General features: G+C 41.4%; 1 protein-coding gene across 3 annotated transcripts; it reads left to right on the top strand.

Moving 5' to 3' along the window:
* Nucleotides 1-96: 96 nt before the first annotated feature.
* rnf111 (ring finger protein 111) lies at nt 97-24,929 on the top strand. 3 transcript variants are annotated; one of them, XM_047331413.1, is made up of 16 exons: nt 97-268; nt 602-668; nt 4,084-4,970; nt 8,170-8,302; nt 14,256-14,410; nt 16,076-16,270; nt 16,506-16,882; nt 17,431-17,683; nt 18,760-19,123; nt 19,211-19,336; nt 19,428-19,545; nt 20,432-20,512; nt 21,321-21,416; nt 21,708-21,794; nt 22,185-22,288; nt 23,379-24,929. In XM_047331413.1, the coding sequence occupies exons 3-16, from the start codon at nt 4,094-4,096 to the stop codon at nt 23,494-23,496; spliced, it is 3,084 nt and encodes a 1,027-aa protein (XP_047187369.1). In that variant the 5' UTR covers nt 97-268; nt 602-668; nt 4,084-4,093; the 3' UTR covers nt 23,497-24,929. The 3 variants fall into 3 exon arrangements, with proteins under 3 accessions (XP_047187369.1, XP_035483442.2, XP_047187370.1); XM_035627549.2 differs by lacking the exon at nt 602-668 and having other exon boundaries at nt 99-268; XM_047331414.1 differs by lacking the exon at nt 21,708-21,794 and having other exon boundaries at nt 99-268.
* Nucleotides 24,930-25,800: the final 871 nt, after the last annotated feature.

Below are 25,800 nucleotides of genomic sequence, written 5' to 3'. Positions count from 1 at the left end.
TTAGTTTCGAGGAGCAGGACGAGGAGAAACTATCACAGAGTAGCGAAGAAAATATACTTGTGCTTTCTCTTTGAAAGGGACGAAGTCAAGCTGTCGCAAAGTGTCGCAAAGCAGCTGGTCTCTGGAAGCAATGTGGCGCCCCCGTGCGGCGCATAGTGCAACGGCTGCGCCGTGGCCGTGAGCCGTAGCCAGCAAGAAGACGAGCTGCTGGGTAAACAACAGCGGATACCTCGGAAGGCAGGAATGGGAACTTCGTCGAGGGCTAACAGTGAGACATTTCTCCCTTGTCAAAATCCTAGATAGCGGTGAAGTCGCGATGGCTCTTAGGACTGGGCAGGATTACCGTGCGAGTCAAAATGGCTGAGTGTAATCGGGTATTCGATGAGTGAAGTGGAGCTAGCCGCTCCGTTAGCTTAGCTCGTAGCTGCCCAGGCCCCGCTGCCGTCGATCTCGCCCCTCGGCGCAGCTCGGGACTGTGTTGTCAGTTTCACACTCCCTGCCACCGACGTCCTCGGACTGCGATTTTGTGTGCAGGCCTGTGTAGTAGCAGTCAGGGTTAACACTCGGATCGTTTTCAACGTTTGTCATTGTTCCCCCACAGGATTTTTCCTCACATGTGTGAATAAGGACGGTGACACAATTTGAAAAAAAAAAGGACTTAGAGCCAGGTACGTGCTGTCTTTGTTGTCTTCTGTCTGGGGTATGTGTCAGGCTAGTTGACTAGCCGTCCACTTTGGTTGCTCTTGATTCGTTGTCGAATAACAATCGTAACGTGAATTGATTATATTTGATATTCGTTCTTTATTGTTCTTCGTTAACACGAGTCGATCTGACCTCAGTCACATCAGCAGCGTTTGTGGGAGACAGACAGTCAGACAGACAGACTGACTGACAGACAGACAGACAGCTGCTGTGCTGATTGTAATTGTTAAACGTTGCAGAACACTATGCAGTTCCAGGCTCGATGCTGTCAAGATGGACATGTTGCCCTGTGTTTGTGTGAACGACCAGAGGTGCTGGTGGTCGGTTCACAGGCAGCCGGCACAGTGGGCATCGTCAGCAGCACTGGCTCAGTCGTACATCTTGAATTGCCTCATCCCATTTCTATTACACCATATCATTTCCTTCTACAGGTTGTTTTTTCGCCGGGTTCTGTTGGGCGCAGAAGAATGATCTGTCTCCCATCTTTACGGATACATCTGTGTTATTCAGCCTTGATGCATGGGGATCTGTCTTTCCTCCAGGGTTGTCCTCTGAGGCCCCTGAATTCATGCATGTCATTGCGCAGCTTTCTCTGTGGCATCTGAAGGACTCTCACTCATCACTGACTTGTATATAAAGGCAGAATGACCATTATGACGTGCTATTATAATAGCGCTGTCACTGAATTCACAGTTTCACTAAATTCTTTAGAAAAGCACCCCCCCTGGCACCCTCAATGACATCAGCGCAGTTTACCCAAGAGTTAAAGCTTCGGGGGAAGTGAACATTTGCACATTATTATGAACTACCATGTGATTGAAGAATGCAATGCTTTGTGTTTCCCCTCCCATAACGGTTAGAAAACGAAATGCATTGTAACACACACACGACCATCAAGAGCACCTGTCCATTGTAATGCTGTCCGATACAGTTAACATGCTTTAGACATGACCGCAAATGTTATGGCTGTATTTTTGCTGAAACAGAGATGGGGAGGGAACACGTCTGTGTCCTGTATCTTAAAAAATTCTGTATGAGTCTAGAATTTTAAAACACCTGAGCCCCCCCACAAAAGAACAAAATGGCTTAAACATTTCTTATTAACATATCTTTGCGCGTGGGCTTTGTTCATAAGACGTTTTTATTTTGATGCAGATAAAATTACACTGGGACTTTGACACCCTTTACCTTCTCAGAAATATTATTTCTAAGCAGTATTGGAAAGTGGGACATTCAAATGTATCAAAGCGTCTTGCTGTTTCTTGATTTCGTAGTCTCAGCAAACAATTTGGATGTGACTAGCAAAGCAGTGGTTTTATTTTCATTCCTCTGTGTTGCATCACTTGTACTTCCAGATGGCAACATAGAAAGGGCCCGGTACAATATGTTCCTAAATCACTTGCGGAAGTAATAGTACCATGATTTTCTTTTGTGATTATGTCATATCAAGAAGTGTGGTCTGCATCTTGCCATGCATGTGTATCACCAATTGCATATAGTGCATGAGCCTGTCGTTTTCCTTTCTGTTGCTGACGTGCACTGAAAATAGCAGCAAATATGTGACACCCTGTGTTATAAATGACACAGTGGTATCTACAATAGAGATGTCAACAACAATTTTGATAACTCCAACTTGGAGCCATCAAATTTAATATTTCTCATTTGAATGTTTTTGAATCATATTTACGTCTTGCAGCTACAAGAGTACTGAGTGTTTCTTGGCTAAGATATATATTTGGGATGTCCAAAGCGATATCTTGGATCAGTAGTGGGGTACATATTTTTGAGAATCCTTAAAGGGATTGGTGTTAGCCATATAAAACTTGATAGGACATCAGAGATCATGATTACAGATCCTCTGCATGCGGGGATGCCACATGTTAAAAGCGAACCTATCATATTTCACTAATTTCTTGCTTCCTAATGTACAACAATACTGTGTCTTGATACCATGAGAACAATGATATCAACATATTAGTTATTTGTTGGATATGTGATACATTGCAAGAAAGCTGTCTACTTAACAGCAGGGTATTGGTGTAACTGAGGAGTTCACTTTCATAAAAGCAGTGATTAGTAATATACCACATTTAATCACGGCATTAAAAGATTTCAGTTTTATTGACAGCTGAGGGCACAGTGACTTTTGTCTTCCTTGCCAATTTGGAAATCCCATTTCCCCAGAATTGTAACCTTGTCAATGCTAACACCACTGTTGGCTTGCAGAGGGAATAATCAGCCATGTGCCCTCTGAAGATACCCATGAAGTCATAACATCGACTCAAACTTCTTTTTTTTGATTAATTGTGAAGTTTATGCTGGAATGTGGTGTTGCTCTGGGAGACCTTACCCTGCTGTGAAAATAGTCCCCACTGGAACATGATTAAAAGAGTCTCTTTCTCTTGGGACTTGCACACAAACACTGAACTGTCCCAGTGTCATGGCATAAACATGAGAATGAGATTTTAATAGTGTATATTTTTTTATTCAGGCTGATTCATACATTGGCTGGAATAAACACACCAGTTTTGACTCAGCCTATACTTTTGACTCAAACTGTGCGTATTTATTTTCAGTGTTTAATGAGCAGCCTTTGTTCTGTATTAACAAACAGAAAGACGGTTTGTGGATGTTTTTGCACTATTGCCCCACATTTCATGCAATAATTGTTACCGGCATATTGATATTTTTTTAGGTCAGTTGTGCTGTAGATTGTGCAGTAAAATGTTTGGAAGAAATTGTAAATGCAATTCTAAAGAGTTTATGTTGATGAATTCAGTGCAGAAAGCATAATGAGAGCTATGATGATCACATTATCTCCATCATGGGAAAAATAAAGATAGATGACGCATTTTTTGTAGACTTGTTTTTAATGTAATCATCGATTAACTGACGTTTTTCCATTCTTCTATACTCCATGCATTATCTTTCCAAGCTTTTACACATGCTTTTATATTTTGATTCAATTCCCTTGCAACTTTTAAGATTCCCTTGTAAATGTTACAACAAGAGATAGGTATCATTATGTTTAGTAATTTAACTTGGTCGTCCAATTTTGTTTGTAATAATCGGATGGCTGTAGTCCATGACTTTGATATTAATATTTAGTCATATATTTACAGCACCCTGAAGCAGCGAACCAGCTCTGTCTTCTGATCAAACAAATCAGATTTTTATTTATTCTATTGTTATTGACAAGCTGCCTAAATTTATCAATGATATTTGAATGGACCATTGCTGACCTACTTTTCAGGCTCATTCTTAGATGCGAACACTCTTTTGCTTTATATTTTTAACGTGAAATTTCGTCGTGATATTCCTCTATCGTTCTTATTTCTGTCACTGACATAATGATCTGTTCTTTGTCCCTTGTGAGAATAGACCTGCCACCATGAAGAGTGAGGTGCCATCTGAGGCCCCCAGCACACAGGAGCATCTGAAGGAGCCATTGGTTAACCCTGAGCCAATGGAGGCGGCCAAGAGCTTCCCTAACAATATGGAGGTGATCGGAAAAGCAGGTAGTGAATTTGAAACCCTGTGTGAGTCCAGGCATCGGCCCCTGAGGGACACAGGAACACACAGAGACTCGGAACGCAGCCTCCCTGGCCGCAGAAAAAGAAAAGGCCAACAGGCAGGACCATCAGACTGCTCACTGAAGGAGGGCCACATCAGTGAAAGCCCACTAGCCTCTCAGCGTCCGAGGGTAGAACTTTTACAGCACCCCAGTGAGGATGAACACAATCACGAGTCATCTTTTAGTGACTGTGCTTCCTCCCCTTCCTCTAGCCTGCGATTCGGGGACTCAGACACACTCAGCTCAGAGGATGAAGGGGAAGCTGGAGCGACAGGGGGCCAACACAAGGCTCCTGCCCTGACAACAGGTGGGGCCACTGGACATGTCTTGCGCCCTGTTCTGGGTCGAACTCGGGGGAATCGCTCTCATAAGTGGGTGCGGTCTGAGGCTGAGCCAGTGCTGCTGAAGCGGCCATGTCTGAGCAGCCGACGGCCTCTGCATAGGAAACGCTTTATGAAAACAACTCCTGGAGGGGGTCAGCGGACTCAGAAGCAAAAGGAGAGACTATTACTGCAGAGGAAGAAACGTGAAGTGATTGCACGGAGGAAGTACGCTCTTCTCCATAGCACCAGTAGTTCCAGCGAGGAGCTGAGTAGTGACTCGTCTTCCCCCTCTTCTACTGAAGCAGAAGATGAGCTGTATGTAGATGTCAGCAGCACCAGCAGCCAGGCCAACAGTGCTACTGTAGCCACAGGTAATTACAGACCCTGACCCTGGTATGGTTGTGTCTTTGTTAGATTGTAATCTCTGTATTGTATTGAACATATGTTGTTTTATGGGATGAGGTATGTTTAAGCGATATCATATGGTTCAAACCATTATAAACCAACAGGAAGGTTTACGTAATGCAGTTACACTTCAGCTTGATCGCGATAATACTCAATACCGTAATGCAGAATCTTCACTTTAATTTGAACATTCATGTTTCGTGTGGGTCGTTAAAATGTACTTTACAGATCTATTTTATAGTTAATATATTCATCATGATATTTATTGAGATCCGCAGAAGAAAGCTGTCGTTTGGTTGAGGTATATACATATACAGCTAAAAATATTTCAGACATAATCTCTCGATAACATTGTTGACAAGAGCAATGTTCTGTCTGTCATAATTTGCCTTATCTCTATCATCTCTATGAGCCTCAGGAAATAGGGGATGGCAGAAACCATAAATAAAACACCAATAAGTACCAAAACTAAAGGGATTCCATTTTAGATATCAGGCATACAGCATTACACAGATACTGGTCACTCTTCTTAATTCATTATATTGAATCTAATTGGGATAGACAGTGCATCATCATGATAAAGTGAGCCATAGCTCAGTCCGATATGTGAGGTCTAATTTTTCCAGCTGGGAATATTGAATGAGTCATTGAATGGCGATGACAATAACAATCAGAATTTAAATCAAATCATGACATTTCCAAAGATTCCCACCTATATAAACAGAGGACCCATTAGTGAAAATATCCTCACGAATGGCCCTTGCCCTCGTTTTCGGTATGTTTTTGCAACGGCTCCTGCACCACTGATAAAGGAACATCTACTCCCCTGCGCTTCCCAGGACCCCACACCTGGCAGGCTGTAATGGAAACTGCTGCCCTCTGTACATGTTGGAACAACAGTTTTATGTAGCTCCTAAATCTAAAACCATCGCTTTCTGCTCTTGTTTTCATCGTAGTAGCACAGCCCGCTGTGTCTATGAAGGGCACCTTCTTCGGCCTGATCTGAAATGTTTCAGCATTTGCAACAGGAGTCGGTATATCCGGTGAAAAGCTCCACCTTTACTGCGTTTCACTGTTTTCCTCATCTAGCCATTTATCCTTAGCAATATTTCTGCTGCTGTCGCCCTGAGGGAGAATGGAAAGTTAGTTGTTATGCCTCTATGGTGGGAGGCAAGTGGGAGAAAACTCAGACGCTGTTGAGTGGTAGGCTTTGCATAGAAACAGCCAGTCTCCCAGGGAAAACAGGGAAGTTGTTTACTGCAGGGGAAAGCAAGGGAGCAAGTGATGAAACCAGCCTTCATCATACACCTACTCTAGAGTAGAAGTAGGTGATATAGCCAGGAAACAGGTGCTACCTATGCTCAACAGGATATTTAAATGTGCATTAACAATATATTTGAAAGAAGGTCGCACCTGGATTTTTTTTTTATACAAATGGAAATCTTCTTACTCCAAATTAATCAAGTCGCCACCATAGTTGCATTTACATTTGGCTTTGAACATATTTGTCTGAGTTTGTCTCGTCTAGTCGTGTTAGGGGGAATAGCTGTAGGTGTGGTTTATCTAACCCAACACAACACATATTGGTTACGATTCTTTACCAACTTGAAAAGTGTTGTTGTTTGTGTAACCACGTGAAGGCTTCACTTCAGGGCAAAGCAGCTAGACTTGCAGAGGGTGCTAAGCAGCAGTTCTCAGGAGACATTGGAATAGAAATCACAGAGGGGATTTACGGACTTTACTAGCATGAGTCGTTTAGGGATGTGCACAGAAACACAGTCTGCACTAGGGAAGCGTAAAACATGAATCGCAAAATGACATGACATGACTAAAAAACAAATGTTGTTACTACATCATGCAAGTACTGTAGAAGTTTCTTAACAAGATCTTGTACCAATTATCTTAAAGCCTCTAACTAGCTTTGACAGACTGCATTGCATTAGATTGTTCAATTCTAGATGAAGTGAAATCATAGTAAATATTGATTTAATGTATTATGGTTCACTGCTCACAGTCACAATTACGTTAGCCATCATTTTTTAATTGTGTCACATCTTATTGGTTGACATGTATGTTTAGAATGTAGTTTGACAATGATAGATTTTACAATATACCATAAAGGTTTGGCATGAGTTTTACATGGAAGGCCTCGGAGAATGTGGGAGAGAATTTATAACTTTGCGTCATGAACCAGATGCATGAGTCAACAACTCTCACTAATGCTGAGAAAATGTGACAATGATCAGAAACAGGCATGAGACTGTAAGTACGAATAAATCTTCATTGTCTGTGACTGTATGCTGTAAGGTTATTACTCACTGGTGAGGACTAATGTTGGATAAATGCCTGGGCTTAACCCTAAAATAAACCTGTAGATTAAGTTGTGTGTTTAGATATATTCTGGGAGGCATCGCCCTCGTTGCTCTCCCATGGCACCCGCACAGTCTCCATGAAGAAAGCTGAGTAGAATGATGCATTTGTCTCAAATTAGTTTGCTATGACTAACTTGTTCGAGCTCTGCCTGTGATTACCCAGGTCACTTGTTTATGACGTGGATGGCATTATGCAGGACCTGAAGAGATGAAAAATACACAAGGGTGTTTGTTGTTGGGCTGTTTAATACTGATACAGTACTGTGCAGAAGGTTCAGACGCTAAAAATAAGTGGAGAATCTTTCAGAAATAATGGCCTTTGTACTTAAAACAGCACAAATTCTCCATTCGCTTGTGCATATTTTTTAAGGTACTTTGCAGGTAGGTTGTTGGAAACCTTGCCACAGTACTTGTGTGGAGTTAGGCTATTTTGGTGACTTCTGTCTCTTCATGTAATCCCAGGTTTTAGGATCAGGGCTCTGTGGGGGCCATACCAACTGTAGCACGACTCATAGTTCTTTGTGACTCAAGCTTTATGTATGGGCTGTTGTCATGCTGCAGATGAAGGATGCACATTTTATTATTTTGTTGTCCCTAACCCACAAAACCGACATATTAACGTGTCTGTAATCATCAAACTATTCACCCAACTTTAATGTTGACATTCCTGACAAAGCAAAGTGTCAAAATAAAATTAATATGGGCCAAAATTGCAAAGCAAACAAGTTTAAACTTTTGATTACAAGTATGTTGTTCTGTTCAGAAATACACTAACTTCCTCTGGTGTGTTCAGGTGCTTTAGATGAGGATGTGGTGGTGATTGAGGCAACTCCAGCTCCAGCCCCTGCTGTCCCGGCAAGCGAGGAGATCAACGTCACCTCCACAGACAGTGAGGTGGAGATAGTCACTGTCGGAGATGGTTTCAGGTAGGCACCTCAGCTCTTTCATGAAGCTTTGAAATTACTGTATGTGTGATGGTAAGACTAAACCTCGGGAAATACGGATCTGGGTGTCCAAGCGAAAAGCAAAAAACGTTGGATGCAAGAAAAGAACCTGATAACATTGACAAGACAAACTTTGTGTGATGCCGGTGGCAGCATTGGGTTGGACCACTTCTTAAAACACACACACACACACACACACACCTTCAAGTGCACAACAAGAGTGAGCAAGCGTGAGCAAAATCAAACGTTCAAGCGCTCTGCCGATATCGAGCTGACGCGTGTCTTTTCTTGTAAATTGTCGGGTGTAATTGGTAACATCTGTTTTGTCACAAGTTTATTACCCGGTGGGAAAATGTCAACACTGGCTTCCCTGGTTTTTCATACGCGTTGTGTTCCAGCAGGACTAAAAGTGAACAGTACTGTAGATTGATGACAGATGAGTTAATTTACAGAGCTATAAATCAAACTTTGAAAAGATGGAAAAGTTACAGAAAAGTTATTGCTTGTCAGAAATGTTCCGAACCTTTTTCACTTTTGAGTAGTCAAGTCTGTGGGAGCCCTGGGGCTGAGGACAAGCTTCTCATCAGGATACTTTTCATGACCAGTCATGTTGTGGTGTTCTCCTTTCTTTAGAACAATAAGAAACCCCTTTCCCTCCTCTGTATTGGTTGTGCTATTTATGGGGTTGTTTACTGGGGTAGTGTTATGTCTCTTTACAAATATAAAACAGCAAGTTGAAATGTTTTGCATCTAATGTCTTCTTTTATTGGGGTGCTATAAGTATACTTGGATATTAGACTATAGTGCCCTCTCTATAGCAGAGAATGATAGACACATATCACTCTACCTACAACTAAGCATATGTCTGATGTGTTCTGTGAGTGGAATGCCGGAGTATGAGTTGATGATATGGGTTCAGTCTGCTCGAGAACCTATCACACTTAAGATTGCACTCATGAGTGCAGCAAAAGGAAGCAGTGTATGTAGCAATATTCCGGCAACCCGATGGGTGTTTGGAGCAAACAATGGAGAAGTGGATGATGCTGCAACAGAGGTCACAGGGTTTGCATGCACATTTTAATTTTTGTCTGCACTGGGATGACTGTCTCTATATTGAAGAGTTTAATGTTGTTCGTCATGTCTTGCCTTTTTCACTGCTGTTATTTCATTCTTCTTGCACTTACACCTTTTATTTTCAGGGAAAGACCTTGATGGTAGAGTGTGGTGTTCTGCCATTGCAATCATCCCTATATAGTTTTGGCCACATGGCTACTCTGTCATAGATTTGAAGTCTATGTAAAGGCCAAGTTGAACTTTTAAACCTTAACCACAGTATGGCCATTGACTGTGATGGTCTTTGCACATAGGTGCATCCATTGTTACAAAAGTAGGAAAAAGAGTAAATGCAGGTTTCAACTGTGACCTTAAAGAAGTATCACAGGAAGTGACATACATTACGTTATTACAATTTTTTGTTTAATAACCATAGTAGCATGCAAAAAAAACAAGTGTTTTTGCATGCTGTGTAGACCATTTACTGCAAATTATGTAGTATTTTGATTTATACGGAGATGGTTTAAGAGGAGAATTCTTTATAAACTGCTCACTGACCAACATCAGTACATAGCTAATGTTAATTAATCTGCCTCACCACGTGAGTAGCTTATACACTACCACCTCATGTTGTTAAATGGGTACATTTCACAAACCATCTCATCTATTTAATGCAACATGGCTCCCATCTGTAACTGTTATAAATCATTTTTAAAGGAACTGGTTGTATAAGGGAGTTGATCAGGTTTTTTTTCCTCTGGATGATGAATTTGAACATAACACTTTATTTATAAGAGTAACTGCTAAATATCTACAGTGTAAAAACAAAACATTCACAGAAGACACTTCCAACCACCATTACCGCAACCAACTCCATTTTCCTCACAACAACGAGAATCTTATTTCCTCATTTTCGTAACATGACTTCCTGTCTAAGTGCTCCCCTAATTCTTCATGTAGGCGATTACACAGTTTCACAAACCTGCGTCTGTTTTCACCTTTTTCTGTCTCCCATTTTTTGAAGCCCACCTCCAACAATATCTTCCCCTCTTTGCCCACTTTATATTAATGTATCGGCAATAGCTGAAAATAGTTCCCGAAAATGATTACACCCAGCTTGGAATGCCATAGAAAATCTGCCTGTTTTCCTGACTTCCAAAGATGTCCTGGCTCGCCAGAGAATGTAGAGATGAGCCTCAGTAAAGGGGGGATGGGCAGCAGTGGAGCAGGAGGGCGGAGAATCAAAGGCCAACAGAACGAGCAATGAAATCTTTGTTTACACTGTCAGGGGTCTGATTGGTGAATGTGTACTGTAGTTTATGTCAACATTGGCACAATGCATGTGCACACAAACACACCTAAATATTGTATCATGGCCCTTACAGTTTTTATGGTAGTTGTAAGGATCTTTTTCATCTACTGGTCAGTTGGTTGGTATGTTGCCTCTGATCCCATTCATTCAGTTTTGACTATGTGCAAACACCCTGTTGAGTGTGGTATTTACATTCTCCTGTATAAACTAGCTTCACTGTGCACAGATAGGTCGACTTTGATTAAATAAAAATCCCTTGACATTTAGGTAAACAAATAAGCTTCTCTTTTAATGATTAGTATTTTGTATAGAGTCTAATAGTATTTATTATAATGTCTGTAAACAGATGAGTGGTGGTCAGAGAAAGTTCAGGCACAAAGGCATGGAGAGGATTTGGACATCCTCTCTTCATTCCCAGCTGTATTCCTACAAATATGAGACAGTTAAACGGTTGGTTTTCAACCAACAGCTGCCGTTTTGTGTGCAAATGTTGTTATTGAAATCGGGGCAAAACCATGACTTTAACCTTGCTCTTCTCAAATTGCTCGGTGACATGCTGTCAGTGTTGATCTTTTTAATTTGGACTGCTGCCTGTTATTTATTTGTTCATGCCACTGCACTTTGCTCACTTGTAAAGCAGCGCATTAGGAGAACATTCCAGCGCTTTAACAGTGTGCACTGTGGGGTGTGTTTGGCAGTTGCTTTACCCAGAGCGCAGTGAGTTACAATAAACAAGGATTGTGTAGCTGATATGGATCAATTTAAAAAAGGCCATGATCAGCCTCTGCCCTGATTCTGCAGTTCAGCCCAGGACAAACACAGCTGCTGGATCTTTTGACTATGGCACAGGCTGTCATCAGCTCCTGTAATGTATAACATGGTAACGTTATACCTGTGTTTGAGATGGCTAAAAGTCTACTTTGCCCAAATATAACTTTGAACAAAACATATGACTGCTATGACTGACCTCTCACTCTCTTTGTATCATTATCGCTGCTGAAACTTGAAACTTAATGCACCGATCTGCCACAACACTAAAACCACCTGCCTAGTCTTGTGTAGGTCCCTGTCATGCTGCCAAAACTGACCCTTTGAAGTATCTAATCCATAAGAGCTCTGAAAGTGTCTTGTTGTGCCAGACTTCAAGACGTTAGCATCAGATCCTTTAAGTCCTGTACGTTTTGAGGGCCTCCAGGGAACAGACCTTTACCCGGCACATACCACAGATGCTCAATCGAATTCTGCATCCTCCTGCTAAAAGAGGCCACTGCCATCTGGGAAGGCTTTTGCCATGAAGGGGTGTAGCCCTACATAGTCTGCAACTATGTCTAGGTAGGTGGTACATGCCAAAGTAACCTCCATGAATGCCAGAAAACAATGTTTCCCAACAGAACATTGCTTGGGGCATCGTACTGCACACCTTCTTCACATAGTCCCCATCTCCCCCCCAGGTAAATGATACATATGGACCTGGCCATCAACATGATGTAACAGAAAACCTGATTCCGCCATCCTCTGCCTGTGCTCCATGTCCAGTTTTGACCCTCATACACCCATTTTAAGTCCTGTTGACAGTCACACTGACCAGTCTGCCTCGATACACAGCATGCTGGATTTAGTGTTTTGGTCGGAGCATCTCCAAAACAGCCAGACTGGTTGTGTGCTCCTGGTCAGCAGCAGTGAATACCTATCAAGTACCACAGGGTCAAACGATTGATGTCTCAAATTGTTTACCTCTCTCACACAGTGCTATACCTCCCCTGTATGATCTCCTGCCCTTAAACTCCCGGCCTTTGCTGTCGGTAGCATCAGTCCCAGTAATTGAGTCTATATTACCACCACAGTGCTCAGCCCTGCTCCCTCCCTGGGGTGTGAGACCCACAGCACATTGGCTTGGCACAACCTCAGCTTTGCCAAGACACCCATTCCCATAGTTTTCATGTTTACAATGTACTGTTTTCCTTTTTGCTACCCCCCCAGACTCAGGGGGTCATGTCGGTAAACAGATATTTACAAAATAATCCCAGGTCTACTTAATTAGATGGTCATCCCTTGTGGGTTATCCTGCTCCCAGGGATCAACCCAGAGCTGAGGAGCCTGGCCAATTAGACCTAGTACAACCACCATGCCCCACACACCACCCTCCTTTCTGTGTGTGTTGTGAATATTCACAAGTCTGTGTGTTTATATATGTATGCAGTTATAAAAAGTAAAGTTTTGCTATTTGTGAATTACCATAAAACCATAAGATTACATGCTATTATTTACACTTTCAGTATAAACTCTCAGTCATTGTCAGCTCCTGCACACACATTTGATTTGTGGCAAGATATCAACCATTTTTTGTTAATTGTTCCAGTCACTGGAGTTATTGAAATACTTAAATACACTTAAAAACCCAATACCATTCACAAACATCCAAAATTTAAACTAGAGTCAAGTTATAAGCTAATGACATAATGGTAGGAAAAAAAACAGAAATATTGACAGAATTAATTTTCCATATGTTCTTCACAGTCGTGGAGCCTGTTGCAGTTGTCATTCAGGTCGACTCAGGTTAACGCTCTTGCAGGTTGCTAATCTGTCACAAGGCAGACACAAAGACAAATAATGTTACATTTACAGTGGATTGACACCAATACAGTTTTATTTTTCTGATCCGCTTTGCCAGTCTGATTTTGGTCTGCGTGAAATTCACACGGCTACAGAGAGAAAAAATAAAACACATGACTCCAGTAAGGATTTATTAAATTACTTGATAATATCTTGTGTCTAAGTTTTAATCAATACGAATCAGTGAGCTGATCCATAATTTACCTCGACACAAACAAGGCTGTGGTTAACAAGGCTGTGCTGTTGGCACTCAGCTGTACAACCTTTTCCCTTTGCTCCTTAGTATTTTTTAAAAATCTCCCAGGGAGTTGCAGTGAAATCCCCCAGCCACAAAGCTCCATGGTATCCCGGTTTACGGCACTCCCATGCAGTCTCTTATCTGTCGTCCCCCAGGCTCATCCCTCCTCCCTCTGATCACCTGGCTTTACGGCCCTGTGGGGAAATACAACTATTCCCCGGCCTCTCACTCCAGTCTCAGAGCAAGGGTCAGAGCCACAGAAGCCCTTGAGAGAGAAAATTAAAAGGAAGAAAAAAGAAAAAAAGAAGGCAGGGCGAGAGATGTGCAGAGCATTCGGGCTTGACGTGGGTTAAAAAGGAAAACATGTGGAAAGACAAGTCAGGTTTAAATGGAAGTGGATACATGATTAGTTGTGATACAAAGGTAAACATAAATAAATGTAAAATCAAGTAATTGCCTGGCACACAACTGTCATTACAGACTGCAATAAAATTGACTATTCTCTATAGGTAGTTGCAGCAGTTTGAAATGCTCTTATCAGAATTGTCCACTGTTTCTTCTGCACATTCTTTTGCACCAACAGACTTGTCAAAGCAGATGCTGTCCTGGAAAGGATAGATAGTCTGGCCCTGGCAAAGCAAATGCTGCAACGAGCTATTAAGTTATTCCTGCTGGTTTGGTGTAATGGATTGTTTTTTTTAATGTCTGTATATCTACAGGTCACGCTCGGTGGGGGGTCTTGGCAGGATTTGGGCTAATAGTTGCTCTCAGAATCGCCTGCAGGAGCCACGTGGACGTCACAGACTCTCCACTGTTATCCAACCACTGCGTCAGAATGCTGGGGAGGTGGTGGATCTCACTGTCGATGAAGATGGTAAGAATGAACCGAGAGAAGTCCTCCATTCAAGCACATTTTAACCATGTCTGACTACAGGATCATTATCGGTCTTGATTTATACAATCAAAGTCCAGACATTGGTGTCAAGGCAAGAAGATGTGACTTACGACTTAGTGACTAGTATCACTTTTTACCCTGGAGTTAATTATACGGAAGTTGTAGAGCTCAAAGTTAAGCCACTAACCAAATCTCTCTTTAAAAAAAAAAAAATGCAGACATGGCTCCTATGAGGATCTACCCTAACTATTTATGAATAATGTGTTATGTTTGAATAATTCAGTAAAACGCTGCCATAGTCAGAGTCATCACAAAAATTCTGTTTTACAGATGGTAATGACGTTCCTTTTTAAAAATAACATTTCAGATCATGATATCTAAAAGTTATTATGCTTTTTTGTAGGGACTCTAATGAACATCGATTACCCACTCAGTTATGAGAATGAAAAGTGTATTGTTGGATATTTACCATTAACATTAACCCCATTATCCTCGAGCAGTACCATATTTATTTACATTTCCCATGGCAACGCACAAGTAATTTATTTTCTATAAAAGCAGGCGGCTTTGTGACCTTAGTTATTTATGTGACACAAGTCCAATGTCAGTTTCTTTATCAGCCCATTCGCATAATGGAGAGCAAAATTGTAGAGCGTAGAACATTCGATTATTTGCATTTCTAAGGAGAAAGTGGGGAAATTAAATTGTGAACATAGAAAAGCAGAGGGGAGTTCACACACTGGAATGCTAATAAAGCCTGCCCTCCTCCACGGCTGCTGAGCGCCTGCAGACAAGTGCACACATGCGTCAGTCCACAGGAGGATTATTGTTTTCCAGACAGTGTCATGATGGATATTAGATGGACATTTTTTTTAAATGATGAATATTAATCTACAAGTTGACACCTGGTGCATCTACATGTTGTCATAATATGTTATATGTAAAATATGTTTGAAAACAAATTATAAAATGTTGTTGTTGATTTTGTTTTTATTTTTTGGCAGTAACTTGAGATGGGAAAGCTAACGGTTGTTTTGTGAGCTCTTTTATTCCTTTTCTTTTCAATGCAATGACTCTGGTGATCTGTCGGCCCAGCGCTAACGTCCCTGAATGGATGAATTTTAGTGACTTTTTTGACAAACCATAGCTACTATAAAGAATAGACTTGCTGCCCTTAGAGCAAGAGTCACACCTCTCCCTGTGTCTACTCTCATTATTGAGTGGCAGAGAAGCGAAGCAGCAGTTTGTTTCCCAGACGGAGACTGTGAACTATGTGACAGACAAAAGCTGCTTTCACAAATGCACTGCAAACCTGGACTGGTAGACATTCATTCTGACATTACTCGAATGAGCCTTGAATGCAAATGTCCAAATCAGTTGAACCAGGCTTAAATGGATCTCACCATGACATTTCCCTTGTACAAAGTTTGTGTAATATCTGACTGAGCTAATGTGCAAACAGATAAAGGGCTGAAACCGACATTAGGCATAATGTCAAGATGATGCAATGACATCATTAATGTTATTTAGCATGTTATGGTTCCATCGTTTTCAACTACACAATCTCAATTTCGCTGCTTTGAACATACACGGTCCAGCTTCTTTCTAGGTTTTGACCAAGTCTTGTGTTTTGTTCCCCCCCAGATCTCTCAGTTGTGCCAACGACCTCTAGCAGCGTTCACCCTCAAACAGTCAGGTCGTCCTCATCATCATCTTCCCATCATGCCTCTACCTCAGAGCTCAATGATGCCCCAGGCCCTTCTACTAGCTGCCCAGGGTCAATACCTGAAAGTATGCACACACAGAGGCCAAGTGGCTCTTCTCGTATAGCCACAGAGGGTAAGACTGGACACGGCTTGTTGAAACCAGCCGCTGTAGGACATTTCATTTCAACTCTTATGCTCAGAGGCAGCTTGGGTCTGATATTACTTCCTTTGAGGTGCTGATATTACTTAAAATGTTTATACATGTAACTGTGAAAAGGCCTCTGTAATTCTCTTCTCTTACTGCCCCTAAAAAAACACTAACGTACTGTCTTATGTGGTTTTCCTAATCTTATTTCTTACTCTTACAGATGACAGCAGACCAGGTTTGTCAGGCACAGCAGGAGAAAATCCTGGCACCGCCATGCCCAGACTCCCGTCCTGCTGTCAGCAGCACTCCCCGTGTGGAGGCCCCTCTCCCGGGCACCTGTCACTGAGCCACTCCCATTCAAGCTGCTTGCAGGCGTCGTCCTCTCAACAGACCAGCAGCTTGCAGCACAGCCACAGCAATGCTCACCACTTCCTCCACCATGTCCATCACCCAGCACCGCAGCCCCCGGGGACCCTGCCCTTTCAAGAGCCCGGCTGCCCTGTGGAGAGGCCCAGTGCTCTGTCCGCACCCTGTGCTGGAATCGGCAGCAGCAACAGTAGTAGTAGCAGCGGCAACACAGCCATCTACCATGACCAGGTATGCCTATGCTGTATTCAACACCAGTATACTGTAGTTACATTGTAGTTTATTATTTGTTTTTGTCATGATTATTTCTATTAATTCAAAATAGACTCAGCAGAGCATAGACCTCCACCAGTGAGGTGTAACAAGTCATATTAAATTTTGTTTAATAAGTTATATTGGGCTTGTAAAGTTAACTATGAATGAAATCGAATCGAGTAGGGGGTAAATAACGGCGGTGATAACACTATGATTTGTTTTCGACTATTCTTATAAATGTACTCATTAATTATAAAAAAAACACACGTATGAAAAAAATAAAATACTTTGTGTGTATTTTCTAGTTTCTACTAAGTCACATTAGATTAAAATAAAATTGCAGTTTTTGAGAACAGGCTCTTGGTATTGTTTCAGCATCGGTATCAAGATATTTAAGTCGATTTCATTGTACATATGAGGCCTGGGAAAGTGTTCCTTGAAGGAAAACATGCAGATTAATGTAGCATTCCACAGGGGAACGTTGTCCCTCTTCTGTGTCTCACCTCTCTGCCTTTCTCCCACAGCAAACTCTGCCAGTGGACCTGAGCAACAGCAGTGTTCGCAGTGGTGCAAATACCGGGGCGAGTTTCCATGGCAGCACCTCGGCCTTTGACCCCTGCTGTCCAGGCTCCACCTCACGGCCTCCTGCTTTCGTTTCTCAGGCCACCCCTGGGTCCAGCCAGCCCACCGTGGTGGACTCGTTCAGCTCCTCCATGGTGGCTCAGCCGCAGCCACAAACACAACCCCAGCCCTGCAGACATTACATCCACCCATCCTGTGAGTACATCACTTTTATGCAGTTCAGGAAACACCAGACATTCACCACTGGTTTTATCTCTCTGAATTTTTCGAATCATAACTCCGGGCGTCTGCTGCTGCCATTGGGGGAAATTCTTTTTTTTTTTTTAAATCACTCATTACTGGTGCCATAGTACTTGGGAAAATTGGCAGACATCTGCACCCCTAAATCCTAATGCTAATAGTGATTAACAGAGGCTGATGCTTAATGTGCCAAGAGCTGTGGGAACTGTACCAGGCAGAAGTAGTTAAATGCTCATTCTACTCAGAAAGGCTCAGTGTGGAGAGTGGAGCGCTGTGACGGGGCTTTCTCATGGGTATGTAGTAAGAGAGTTAGTTGCTGCGGATGCTGATGAACATTTATTAAATAGATGACTCACATTAGTCAATGCAAATTATTTGTTGGGTTTTTGCCAGAAACCTTTTTATATTAATAGCAGAAGGTTTGTGCCAGCAGCAAACACACTTCTAAAAATGACTTATCTGTAACATGATGAGTGAAAAAGTTTGTCTGCTAATATAAAATATAAATGCAGAACTCTGTCACACATTTTGTCTCTTGCATAATGTCAGAAATGACAATGACTGTCTGTCCTTGAATGGATAAATGAAGTGACATTCTATATTTAGTTTATTGTTAACAAATCGCACAAACTTACCGATACCAAAATCTGATAGATCCTTTTAACAAGTATTTCCTGTGTAGTCTGATATTAAGCTTAAATTGTAGGAGAAAGAAATTTCACACATGACAGAAGCAGTGAGATATATTTGAATACAACGAGCCTGGGCATTGTGGTTTATTTTGAGTCAATGCCACAAGTACTCATTACTTTAAAAAAATGTAAGTATATATTCATTACCCATTATTTAGTTTGACTTGGGGCTGAATGCTACAGACAGGCTGGAAAAGTCATAAATTATTGACAGAATTGACTATGTTGGATTTGAACTTGCCCGGGGATTTGTTTAAGATTACAAAAATAGAGAATATCAGCAGTGTTAAAAAATGTTTTGCTTATTTATTTTTTTCTTTTCTCTTTCCTCGAACCCAGATGGTTCTCTAGCACGCTCACTGCACCATCAGCCCTCCTCTGCCTGTCCTCACTCCCATGGGAACCCCCAGCTCACGCCTCAGCCGTCTCCACAGGGCGATTATGTCATTCCCCACACGGTCACCTTTCACCCGCCACTGCCATCGCACCCTTCAGGCCATGCTGTGCCCCCTGCCCCTCCCCCTCCACTGTCTACCCACCACCTCTCTAGTTCAAGTGCTCCACTGGCCCAGCACCTGCCTGCAGACCACCAGGCCCTGCCACACCATATGCCGGCACTGGGATCCTCCGTGCAGAGGCTCCATCAACACGAGATGCTGCAGAGGATGGAGGTCCAGAGGCGCAGGATGATGCAGCACCCCACGTGAGTAATCTGAGTGGTCACGTGTGTAAAAGATCATTTCCAGATGAACCACCTCCTTGTCAAACTTATATTTAAATTTCCTTGCAGACGAGCACATGAGCGTCCGCCTCCTCACCCACATAGAATGCACCCCAACTACGGCCATGGACACCACATCCATGTGCCACAAACTATGTCTTCCCACCCTCGCCAGCCAGAGCAGAGAACAGCGTGGTCAGTATCAGATATACAAATACTACAAATGCTAACTCTATTTTCAGGTCTGGTAGAGATGAATAATGTCTGTTTATGCATTTGTCAACAGGGAGCTTGGCATTGAGGCAGGAGTAACTATGGCACCATACCCTTCAGGCCACCTGCACTCCCACTTGCCCCACTACCACCCTCCCCCCAGACTGCACCACTTCCCCATTTCCTTCATGGTGAGAAGCACACATGCATACATTAGCATAAATGAGAAACAATCACTTTTATATGAAGTCTGGCTGAGATTAATGGTGCTGGCTTCTTATTTATAACATCAGTTATTTCAAGGATGGTTTGGTGAACCGGATGAATAATGCATCAGCAATTAATAGTGGCTCATCAGGCATTTCAAATGCACACTCAACAAATCCAGAAGCCTCGAGTCAGATCCTGTGCAAATGTAGTCAACAGTTTTGTGACAGTTTTTTGCCCACTGTCACAGTCAAACGACAAAACATTAGTTGTCTTCTGCAGTCACTTCTCCTGCAAAGCGTCAAAGCAAGTTCACAGGGCACAGTTTAAAGTTTCCCAAAGTGTTTTGGGCTTATCAACAGTTGATCCCGATGCGCATGCTCAGAATTGGGTGGTTGAGAAGTGGAACCAAAGGATATGCAAGAGAATTTTGATGAAGTCAGCAGAGTAGTTTTAATTATACATATGTGACCTTCATCATTACTTGTCCCATGTGTGAAGCCCCTAGAATTTCTTCTTCTACTACCACCAGCACCTACTTACACCTTACAAAGATGTTCTTTATCCTTTGTTATAGGATAAAGCTAAACTGATTGTTGCCCCCTGGGAAAATGTACATGTTCATTCCAGGCTCTGCTATTTACCCAAATACAATAATATGGCATAGTTAAAAGTGAAAGTACTCACTACTACTAATATAATACATTATTTTGAACAGTCACCTAAAACTTAGAACCCTGTTAAAAGAAACAAGGCCTGCAGAAAGTGAGCGGTAAAATTGTTTGGTAGTCTTGTGGCTCAGAAAAGGACTAAGTATATATATTTTCCCAGGGTTTAATGTAAAGTGTTGTATTGTTCTCTCCCCCAAAGCACACTGGCATATCTGACGTGACCTACCCGCACATTCGGTACATCTCATCTAGAATGACTGGCTTCGGAAGAACCTATGAGGTGAGGACTGTTTTTTTGTTGTTGTTGTTTAGCCAGAAAACAAATAGTAAGTCCAAAGTCACTATTACTGCATCACCAGGTTTTGTTATATTGAGAACACACACTGGACTTGTATGAACACAGCTGTCACATGGAAGAGAGAATAAGGGAGAAGGCAATAAGCAATAAAAAATACATGAAGAGCTTTTGTGGAAGTTTATTGAAGGAAAATGCTAAACATCTTCACAAAAACAAGAATTTTACTGACTAGCCTTTTAGCCTCCAGTTATAACTCACGGAAGTCGTGTATGAGTTTTCAAAGAAGGTCAGCCATTAATCACAAGGTTGCTGGTTTGATCCCAAAGCACTGGTCCATGTTTCAGAGTGTCTTAGAGCAACACACCGAACCTCAAACAACGACCAACGTGTGTGAGAACAATGAAATAGGCTTTGGATGAATGTGTCTGCCCAGTGAATGTAGGTTAACGTTGCTGGTCTGTTCTGTGCCGGACAGACGAGAATTAATAACACATTTTGCTGTTTGATTGATTTTTCCAGTATATTGACACCTGCATGCAACGATCTTTGGCAAGAGCCAGTGATGAAGACATGTAACAGGATCATTGATGTTTTAAAAAAAACAAAAAACAAGGCTAACTGTTTCAGTTGGTCGCGAGCATAAGCTTAAGTTGGTGAAAACAAGCGCCCACACAGAAGCCGATTGACCAGGCTGCTTATTCACAATGAACAAGAGAAATGTGTGCAGAGCAAAACCATTTTGCATGTGTCCGTCAGGCTCATAGCGGTTTGTTTAAACTACTTCCACCAGGACCTGCTGCATTTAGAGGAAAGACTGGGGACTGTGAACCGAGGAGCCTCTCAGGGAACCATAGAGAGGTGCACGTACCCACACAAGTACAAAAAGGTGAGGACCTGTGAGAGAGTGTGTGTGGCTATGCACTGTGTGTAGAGTTGAATGGATTTCACAGACACTGTATGTAGTGGTGCTTGACTGTTACAGTTCATTCTGGGACAGAGTGCGCAGTGGTCTTTTGTGCTCATTTCAAACATCTGATGTTTTGCCAACACTTAGAAACTTCTGTAGTGTCTTTTACCAGAGGTTGCAGCTGTGAAGACATTGTTGGGGGAAAAGTTTCCTTAGAGGTTTTCCAAATGTATCTAAACAAGCAATCTAACACCCTGCCACCCAATACAGAAGGTGTTGGAGAGAGACATTGACCAAGAGTTAACCCCTGAAGCTTGGGCATCTATTGGGAAAAATATGCACGCAACCCCAGAATCGGTGAGAAATAACCAACAAGTCAATTTGGAAACATGTCTCTGCTCACGTGTACAGTAGATGTTAGTTTTAGTTTGTCTTGGGGGCCAGGGAATTCGGCTAATAACTTTTGATTTGAATAACTTTGATTTGTTTAGCGTAGAGACAGTTTTCAGGGCAAAATGACCATTCTCTCTGTCCCCAAAGGAATTTAACGTTTTTGTCGAAATGTTCTTTCTTAGTGTAGTTGCCTCTTCATAAGCAATATTAAGATTTTAAAATGTTACTATAGTGTTTATTTGAGCAGTTTAATGTTTTTAACAGAGTGGTTTTATATGATCATTAACCATATGTCATGAATCTGATCAATGCTGTATATCAATAGTCACGTGTCCTAACGTTTCCCTCAAACAGAGAAAGCTGCATGGTAAGCAAGACGAGGACGAGGGGGCAGATGAAGACACGGAAGAAAAGTGCACCATCTGTCTGTCGATACTAGAGGAGGGGGAGGACGTCAGGTAAATGGCTCCCCTCCTGGGTGTTTGCTCCATTTGTCGCTCACAATTTTTTGAGTGTGTTCAATTACGCTTTCAGGGGAGTGTGTCGGTGAGCCTTTAAACACAGACATGTGGGGTGGCAGGTGTAGCTCTTCCATTTCCCCACCATCTCTGGAGGTTTCCTTTTTAAAAACCCGAAGGTATATTAATCAACAGAAAAACCCCAGAGTGCCCTAAAATTACGGGCCTCAAGGAATTGCTTTTTGGCACTCGCTCAGATTTTGAAACAGGATTGTATGCCCTCTGTTGGAATAACAGGTGGAGTTGAGTGTCATGTTTTGCAAAAGGCTTTTGCTAAATATTTACAGTCATAACCTATGCAGATTTTAATGATTATGAGTATGTACATGAATTAAATAGTTCTGGTCATATCCCGAAAAAAAACCCCATATTTATATCTTCATGATGCTTCATTATAAAAGAAGAAAAAAAAGCTGTGTTTTTTAAAGGTTGAGGTGGCCACATTTTACTGTTGGCATTTCCCATGAAAAGACCAGAGCAAACACACAAACACTCTCTGTTTACCCGATCCCGTGTCTTGCAGCAATCAATCACCAAGCCTGTTTGTTCTTAATAAAAAATAACCACAAGCATAAAGTCTCAGTTGTTTCCTAAATCGGCTTGGACACTCATCTTTTGATTTGGTCCAACAGAAATTGACACTGTAATAAATGTTGATCTAAATTTATTATTTTTTCTTGGGTACCATTTTAAGTCATGGGGTATTTTGCACTTGCCATTGTTGGTTTTGGTCTTTTTATTGGATTTGGTGACAATAAAAATATAGACTCTCATTTAAGCAAATAACAGGGATATTTACATTATAAAGGCAGAAAAAGAGCAGCAATAGCAGCATGTAGACCAGGAAACGAACTGGACCATCCTATGTCCTGCTGAAAGTAAAAGTGAGGGCGCAACATGCATGTAGGCCTTTTCTTCTTTTTTTTAAAGAAGAGAGAAAAGTTTTGTATTTGATTAAAAAAATAGTTTCCAAGACCTAATTTCTTTTCCTTCCCTCCTCTCTCTCTCTCCCTTTGTGTTTCCCCTCCAGGCGCCTACCATGTATGCACCTCTTCCATCAGCTGTGTGTGGATCAGTGGCTCCTCACCAATAAGAAGTGCCCCATCTGCAGAGTGGACATTGAGGCGCAGTTGTCTGCTGAGAGTTGATGCTGTTTTCTTCCCCTAACAACCCTTTTGTCGAAAGTTTATTTTGAGATCATATTCATTTTCTCTTCAGTACTGCAGTCAACCAAAGATGGCATGAATTACCTGTGCAGCTCCACAATGAGAAGATAAAAACAGAACATCTGACATTAACGCATTGAGCCTAGAGTGCCAGCTACCACATATTACTACAGCTAGAATTCTCCATTAAGGGTTTAAGATTTTATTGTATTTATAAAGCTTTTATGTAGCTTTTGATTGTTTCCTCAAGTGTCATTTTTTGGTTTCTCTGCATGTTTCCTTGCAATGCATTTCTTTGCACATATAACACGGGCTTAACACGGCCTAACAATTTGCAGGTGAGGATAGCTGCTCTAGTAAAGACGCATTTCTGTAAACTTAATGCCTCGCTTTACTAGAATAGAATGTCAACCTTGAGTTTTTAAAAAAATAACAAACATTGCAGGATTCATTTTTACCAATCATTGTATTGATTAGTTTATGTTTAGAAGATGTGGATTGTTAGTGAGAGATGTTTTTTAAGTAAATCAAGACATTCCTAACTAGGGAAATATGTTAACAGATCAGCTGCTGTATTAGTGCACATCCAGTATTTCTAGAGTGGAAATAAACTCCAATGTTCACCTCACTCCCAGAATATGCACATGCTTTGCTACAATTACACCTCCCTCCTTCATTGGACTCAAACACAGTTGCCACCACCATCTCACGTATTTCAGAGAACAAGGAAAAGAATGTCGCGTCCCTCTCTTGACTGTTCTTTCTCAAGTGAACCATTTTATTTTGGGGGGTATCTGCTGTGAATCTTTTCTTCATTTTGTTGGGGTCTCTCTCTCTCTCTCTCTCTCTCCTGCGGACAAGCCTGTTACAGTTTACTTGGTTTCTGTAAGATGATCTCAGGTCTGCATGTGTGTGTAAGAAATTTCGCATGAGCCTGCAACCTGGGGTCATATTCTCAATTTTATACTGGCAGTGGTGTGGACTTTGATTTCCAGTGTGTGTTCAGAGGGAAATACACAGCTCAATGTGGGATTAATATTTACTGTTTGTTCTCGCACTTCGAAACCATTTTATCCACCCGCCCTTTTGTCTCTCTGTAGTCGAGCAGCAGTGTCCATTTTGGCTGCTGTGGAAAGAAAAACACTAATACTGTTGACTAACTCACTTGCATAGACTTGCACAAGAGAGAAAAAGGTAGGAGAATAGTAGAGAATATGACAGTGCGCTGAGGCCATGTATTTCCACTCTGAAGAATATGAAAAAAAGATGAAAAAAAGAAGATATTTTGAACGGAGTGTTGAAATGCAGTACTTAAAGCAGGTATCCATGCATACATTGACTCAAAGGCACCAGGATCATATTCTGTGGGATTTATATTAGTTTTAAAAATAATAATAAACTTGGATAACTCTTAATTGATTCCTCTCCTTGGTGTCCTCTTTGGATGAAATTGGATGATTGTGAATTTTGGGTTCGTGATTTATGAAATGTCATTGAAAACATAATTTGAAAAAAGATAATGAATTAGGTCAATTTGAATGTACTATCATTCTTAAAACAACTTAAAATTGTTTCAGTAAGTACTGAAAATAGTCTTTCTGAACAAAGTGTTTCAAATATTAAATGTATTCAATCATATGGGTGTGACCATGGGTGGAAAACCCTTCATTTACATATAATAATATTCATAATATTGTAAAATAAATCTTTTGCTGACTAAAAAGTAATTAATTTGGCAGAAATATAAATGCAAATGACACGGTCAGACAACAGATTTTCAGATATGTCAGTCTGCTTAAGTATACAACACATTAGGATTAAGGTAAAACACTGTGATGCATATGCAATTTATAATATTCCATCAACAATAATCTTTCAATACCCCATAATACCGAAGCGAAAACAGAATTTAAGATTTTTTTGCTTTATCAAAAGGAAAATTTTAATATTTCAGCATAAAGCTGCAAAAATATGTTTAAAAAAGTCAAAGAGGTCTGAATACTTTGTGTGCTGTAACTGATAAATATACATTATCACAACAACTAAACTGAGTCATGATTCAATTTGGTGAATGTCAAGACTTTCACTGAAGCTACGCCGACGCCGAGACCACAGCTATGAAGAGGAGAAGATTCAACAGACACATTGATGCAGTTGTCTTAGATGTGGAAAAAAAAGGTTGGGGGAGGTCAGGTCAGTAATTAATATCGATTAATTATATGAAAATATACATCAATATCTAACCACCATTTCCTACTGGTCACACCAGGACTACTGAGTGTAATG

The sequence above is a fragment of the Scophthalmus maximus genome, chromosome 4 (genome assembly GCF_022379125.1).
Source record: "Scophthalmus maximus strain ysfricsl-2021 chromosome 4, ASM2237912v1, whole genome shotgun sequence".
Classification (NCBI taxonomy): domain Eukaryota; kingdom Metazoa; phylum Chordata; class Actinopteri; order Pleuronectiformes; family Scophthalmidae; genus Scophthalmus; species Scophthalmus maximus.
The sequence above is the reverse complement of the archived record's forward strand: the minus strand, read 5'-3'. Positions and strand labels throughout refer to the sequence as shown.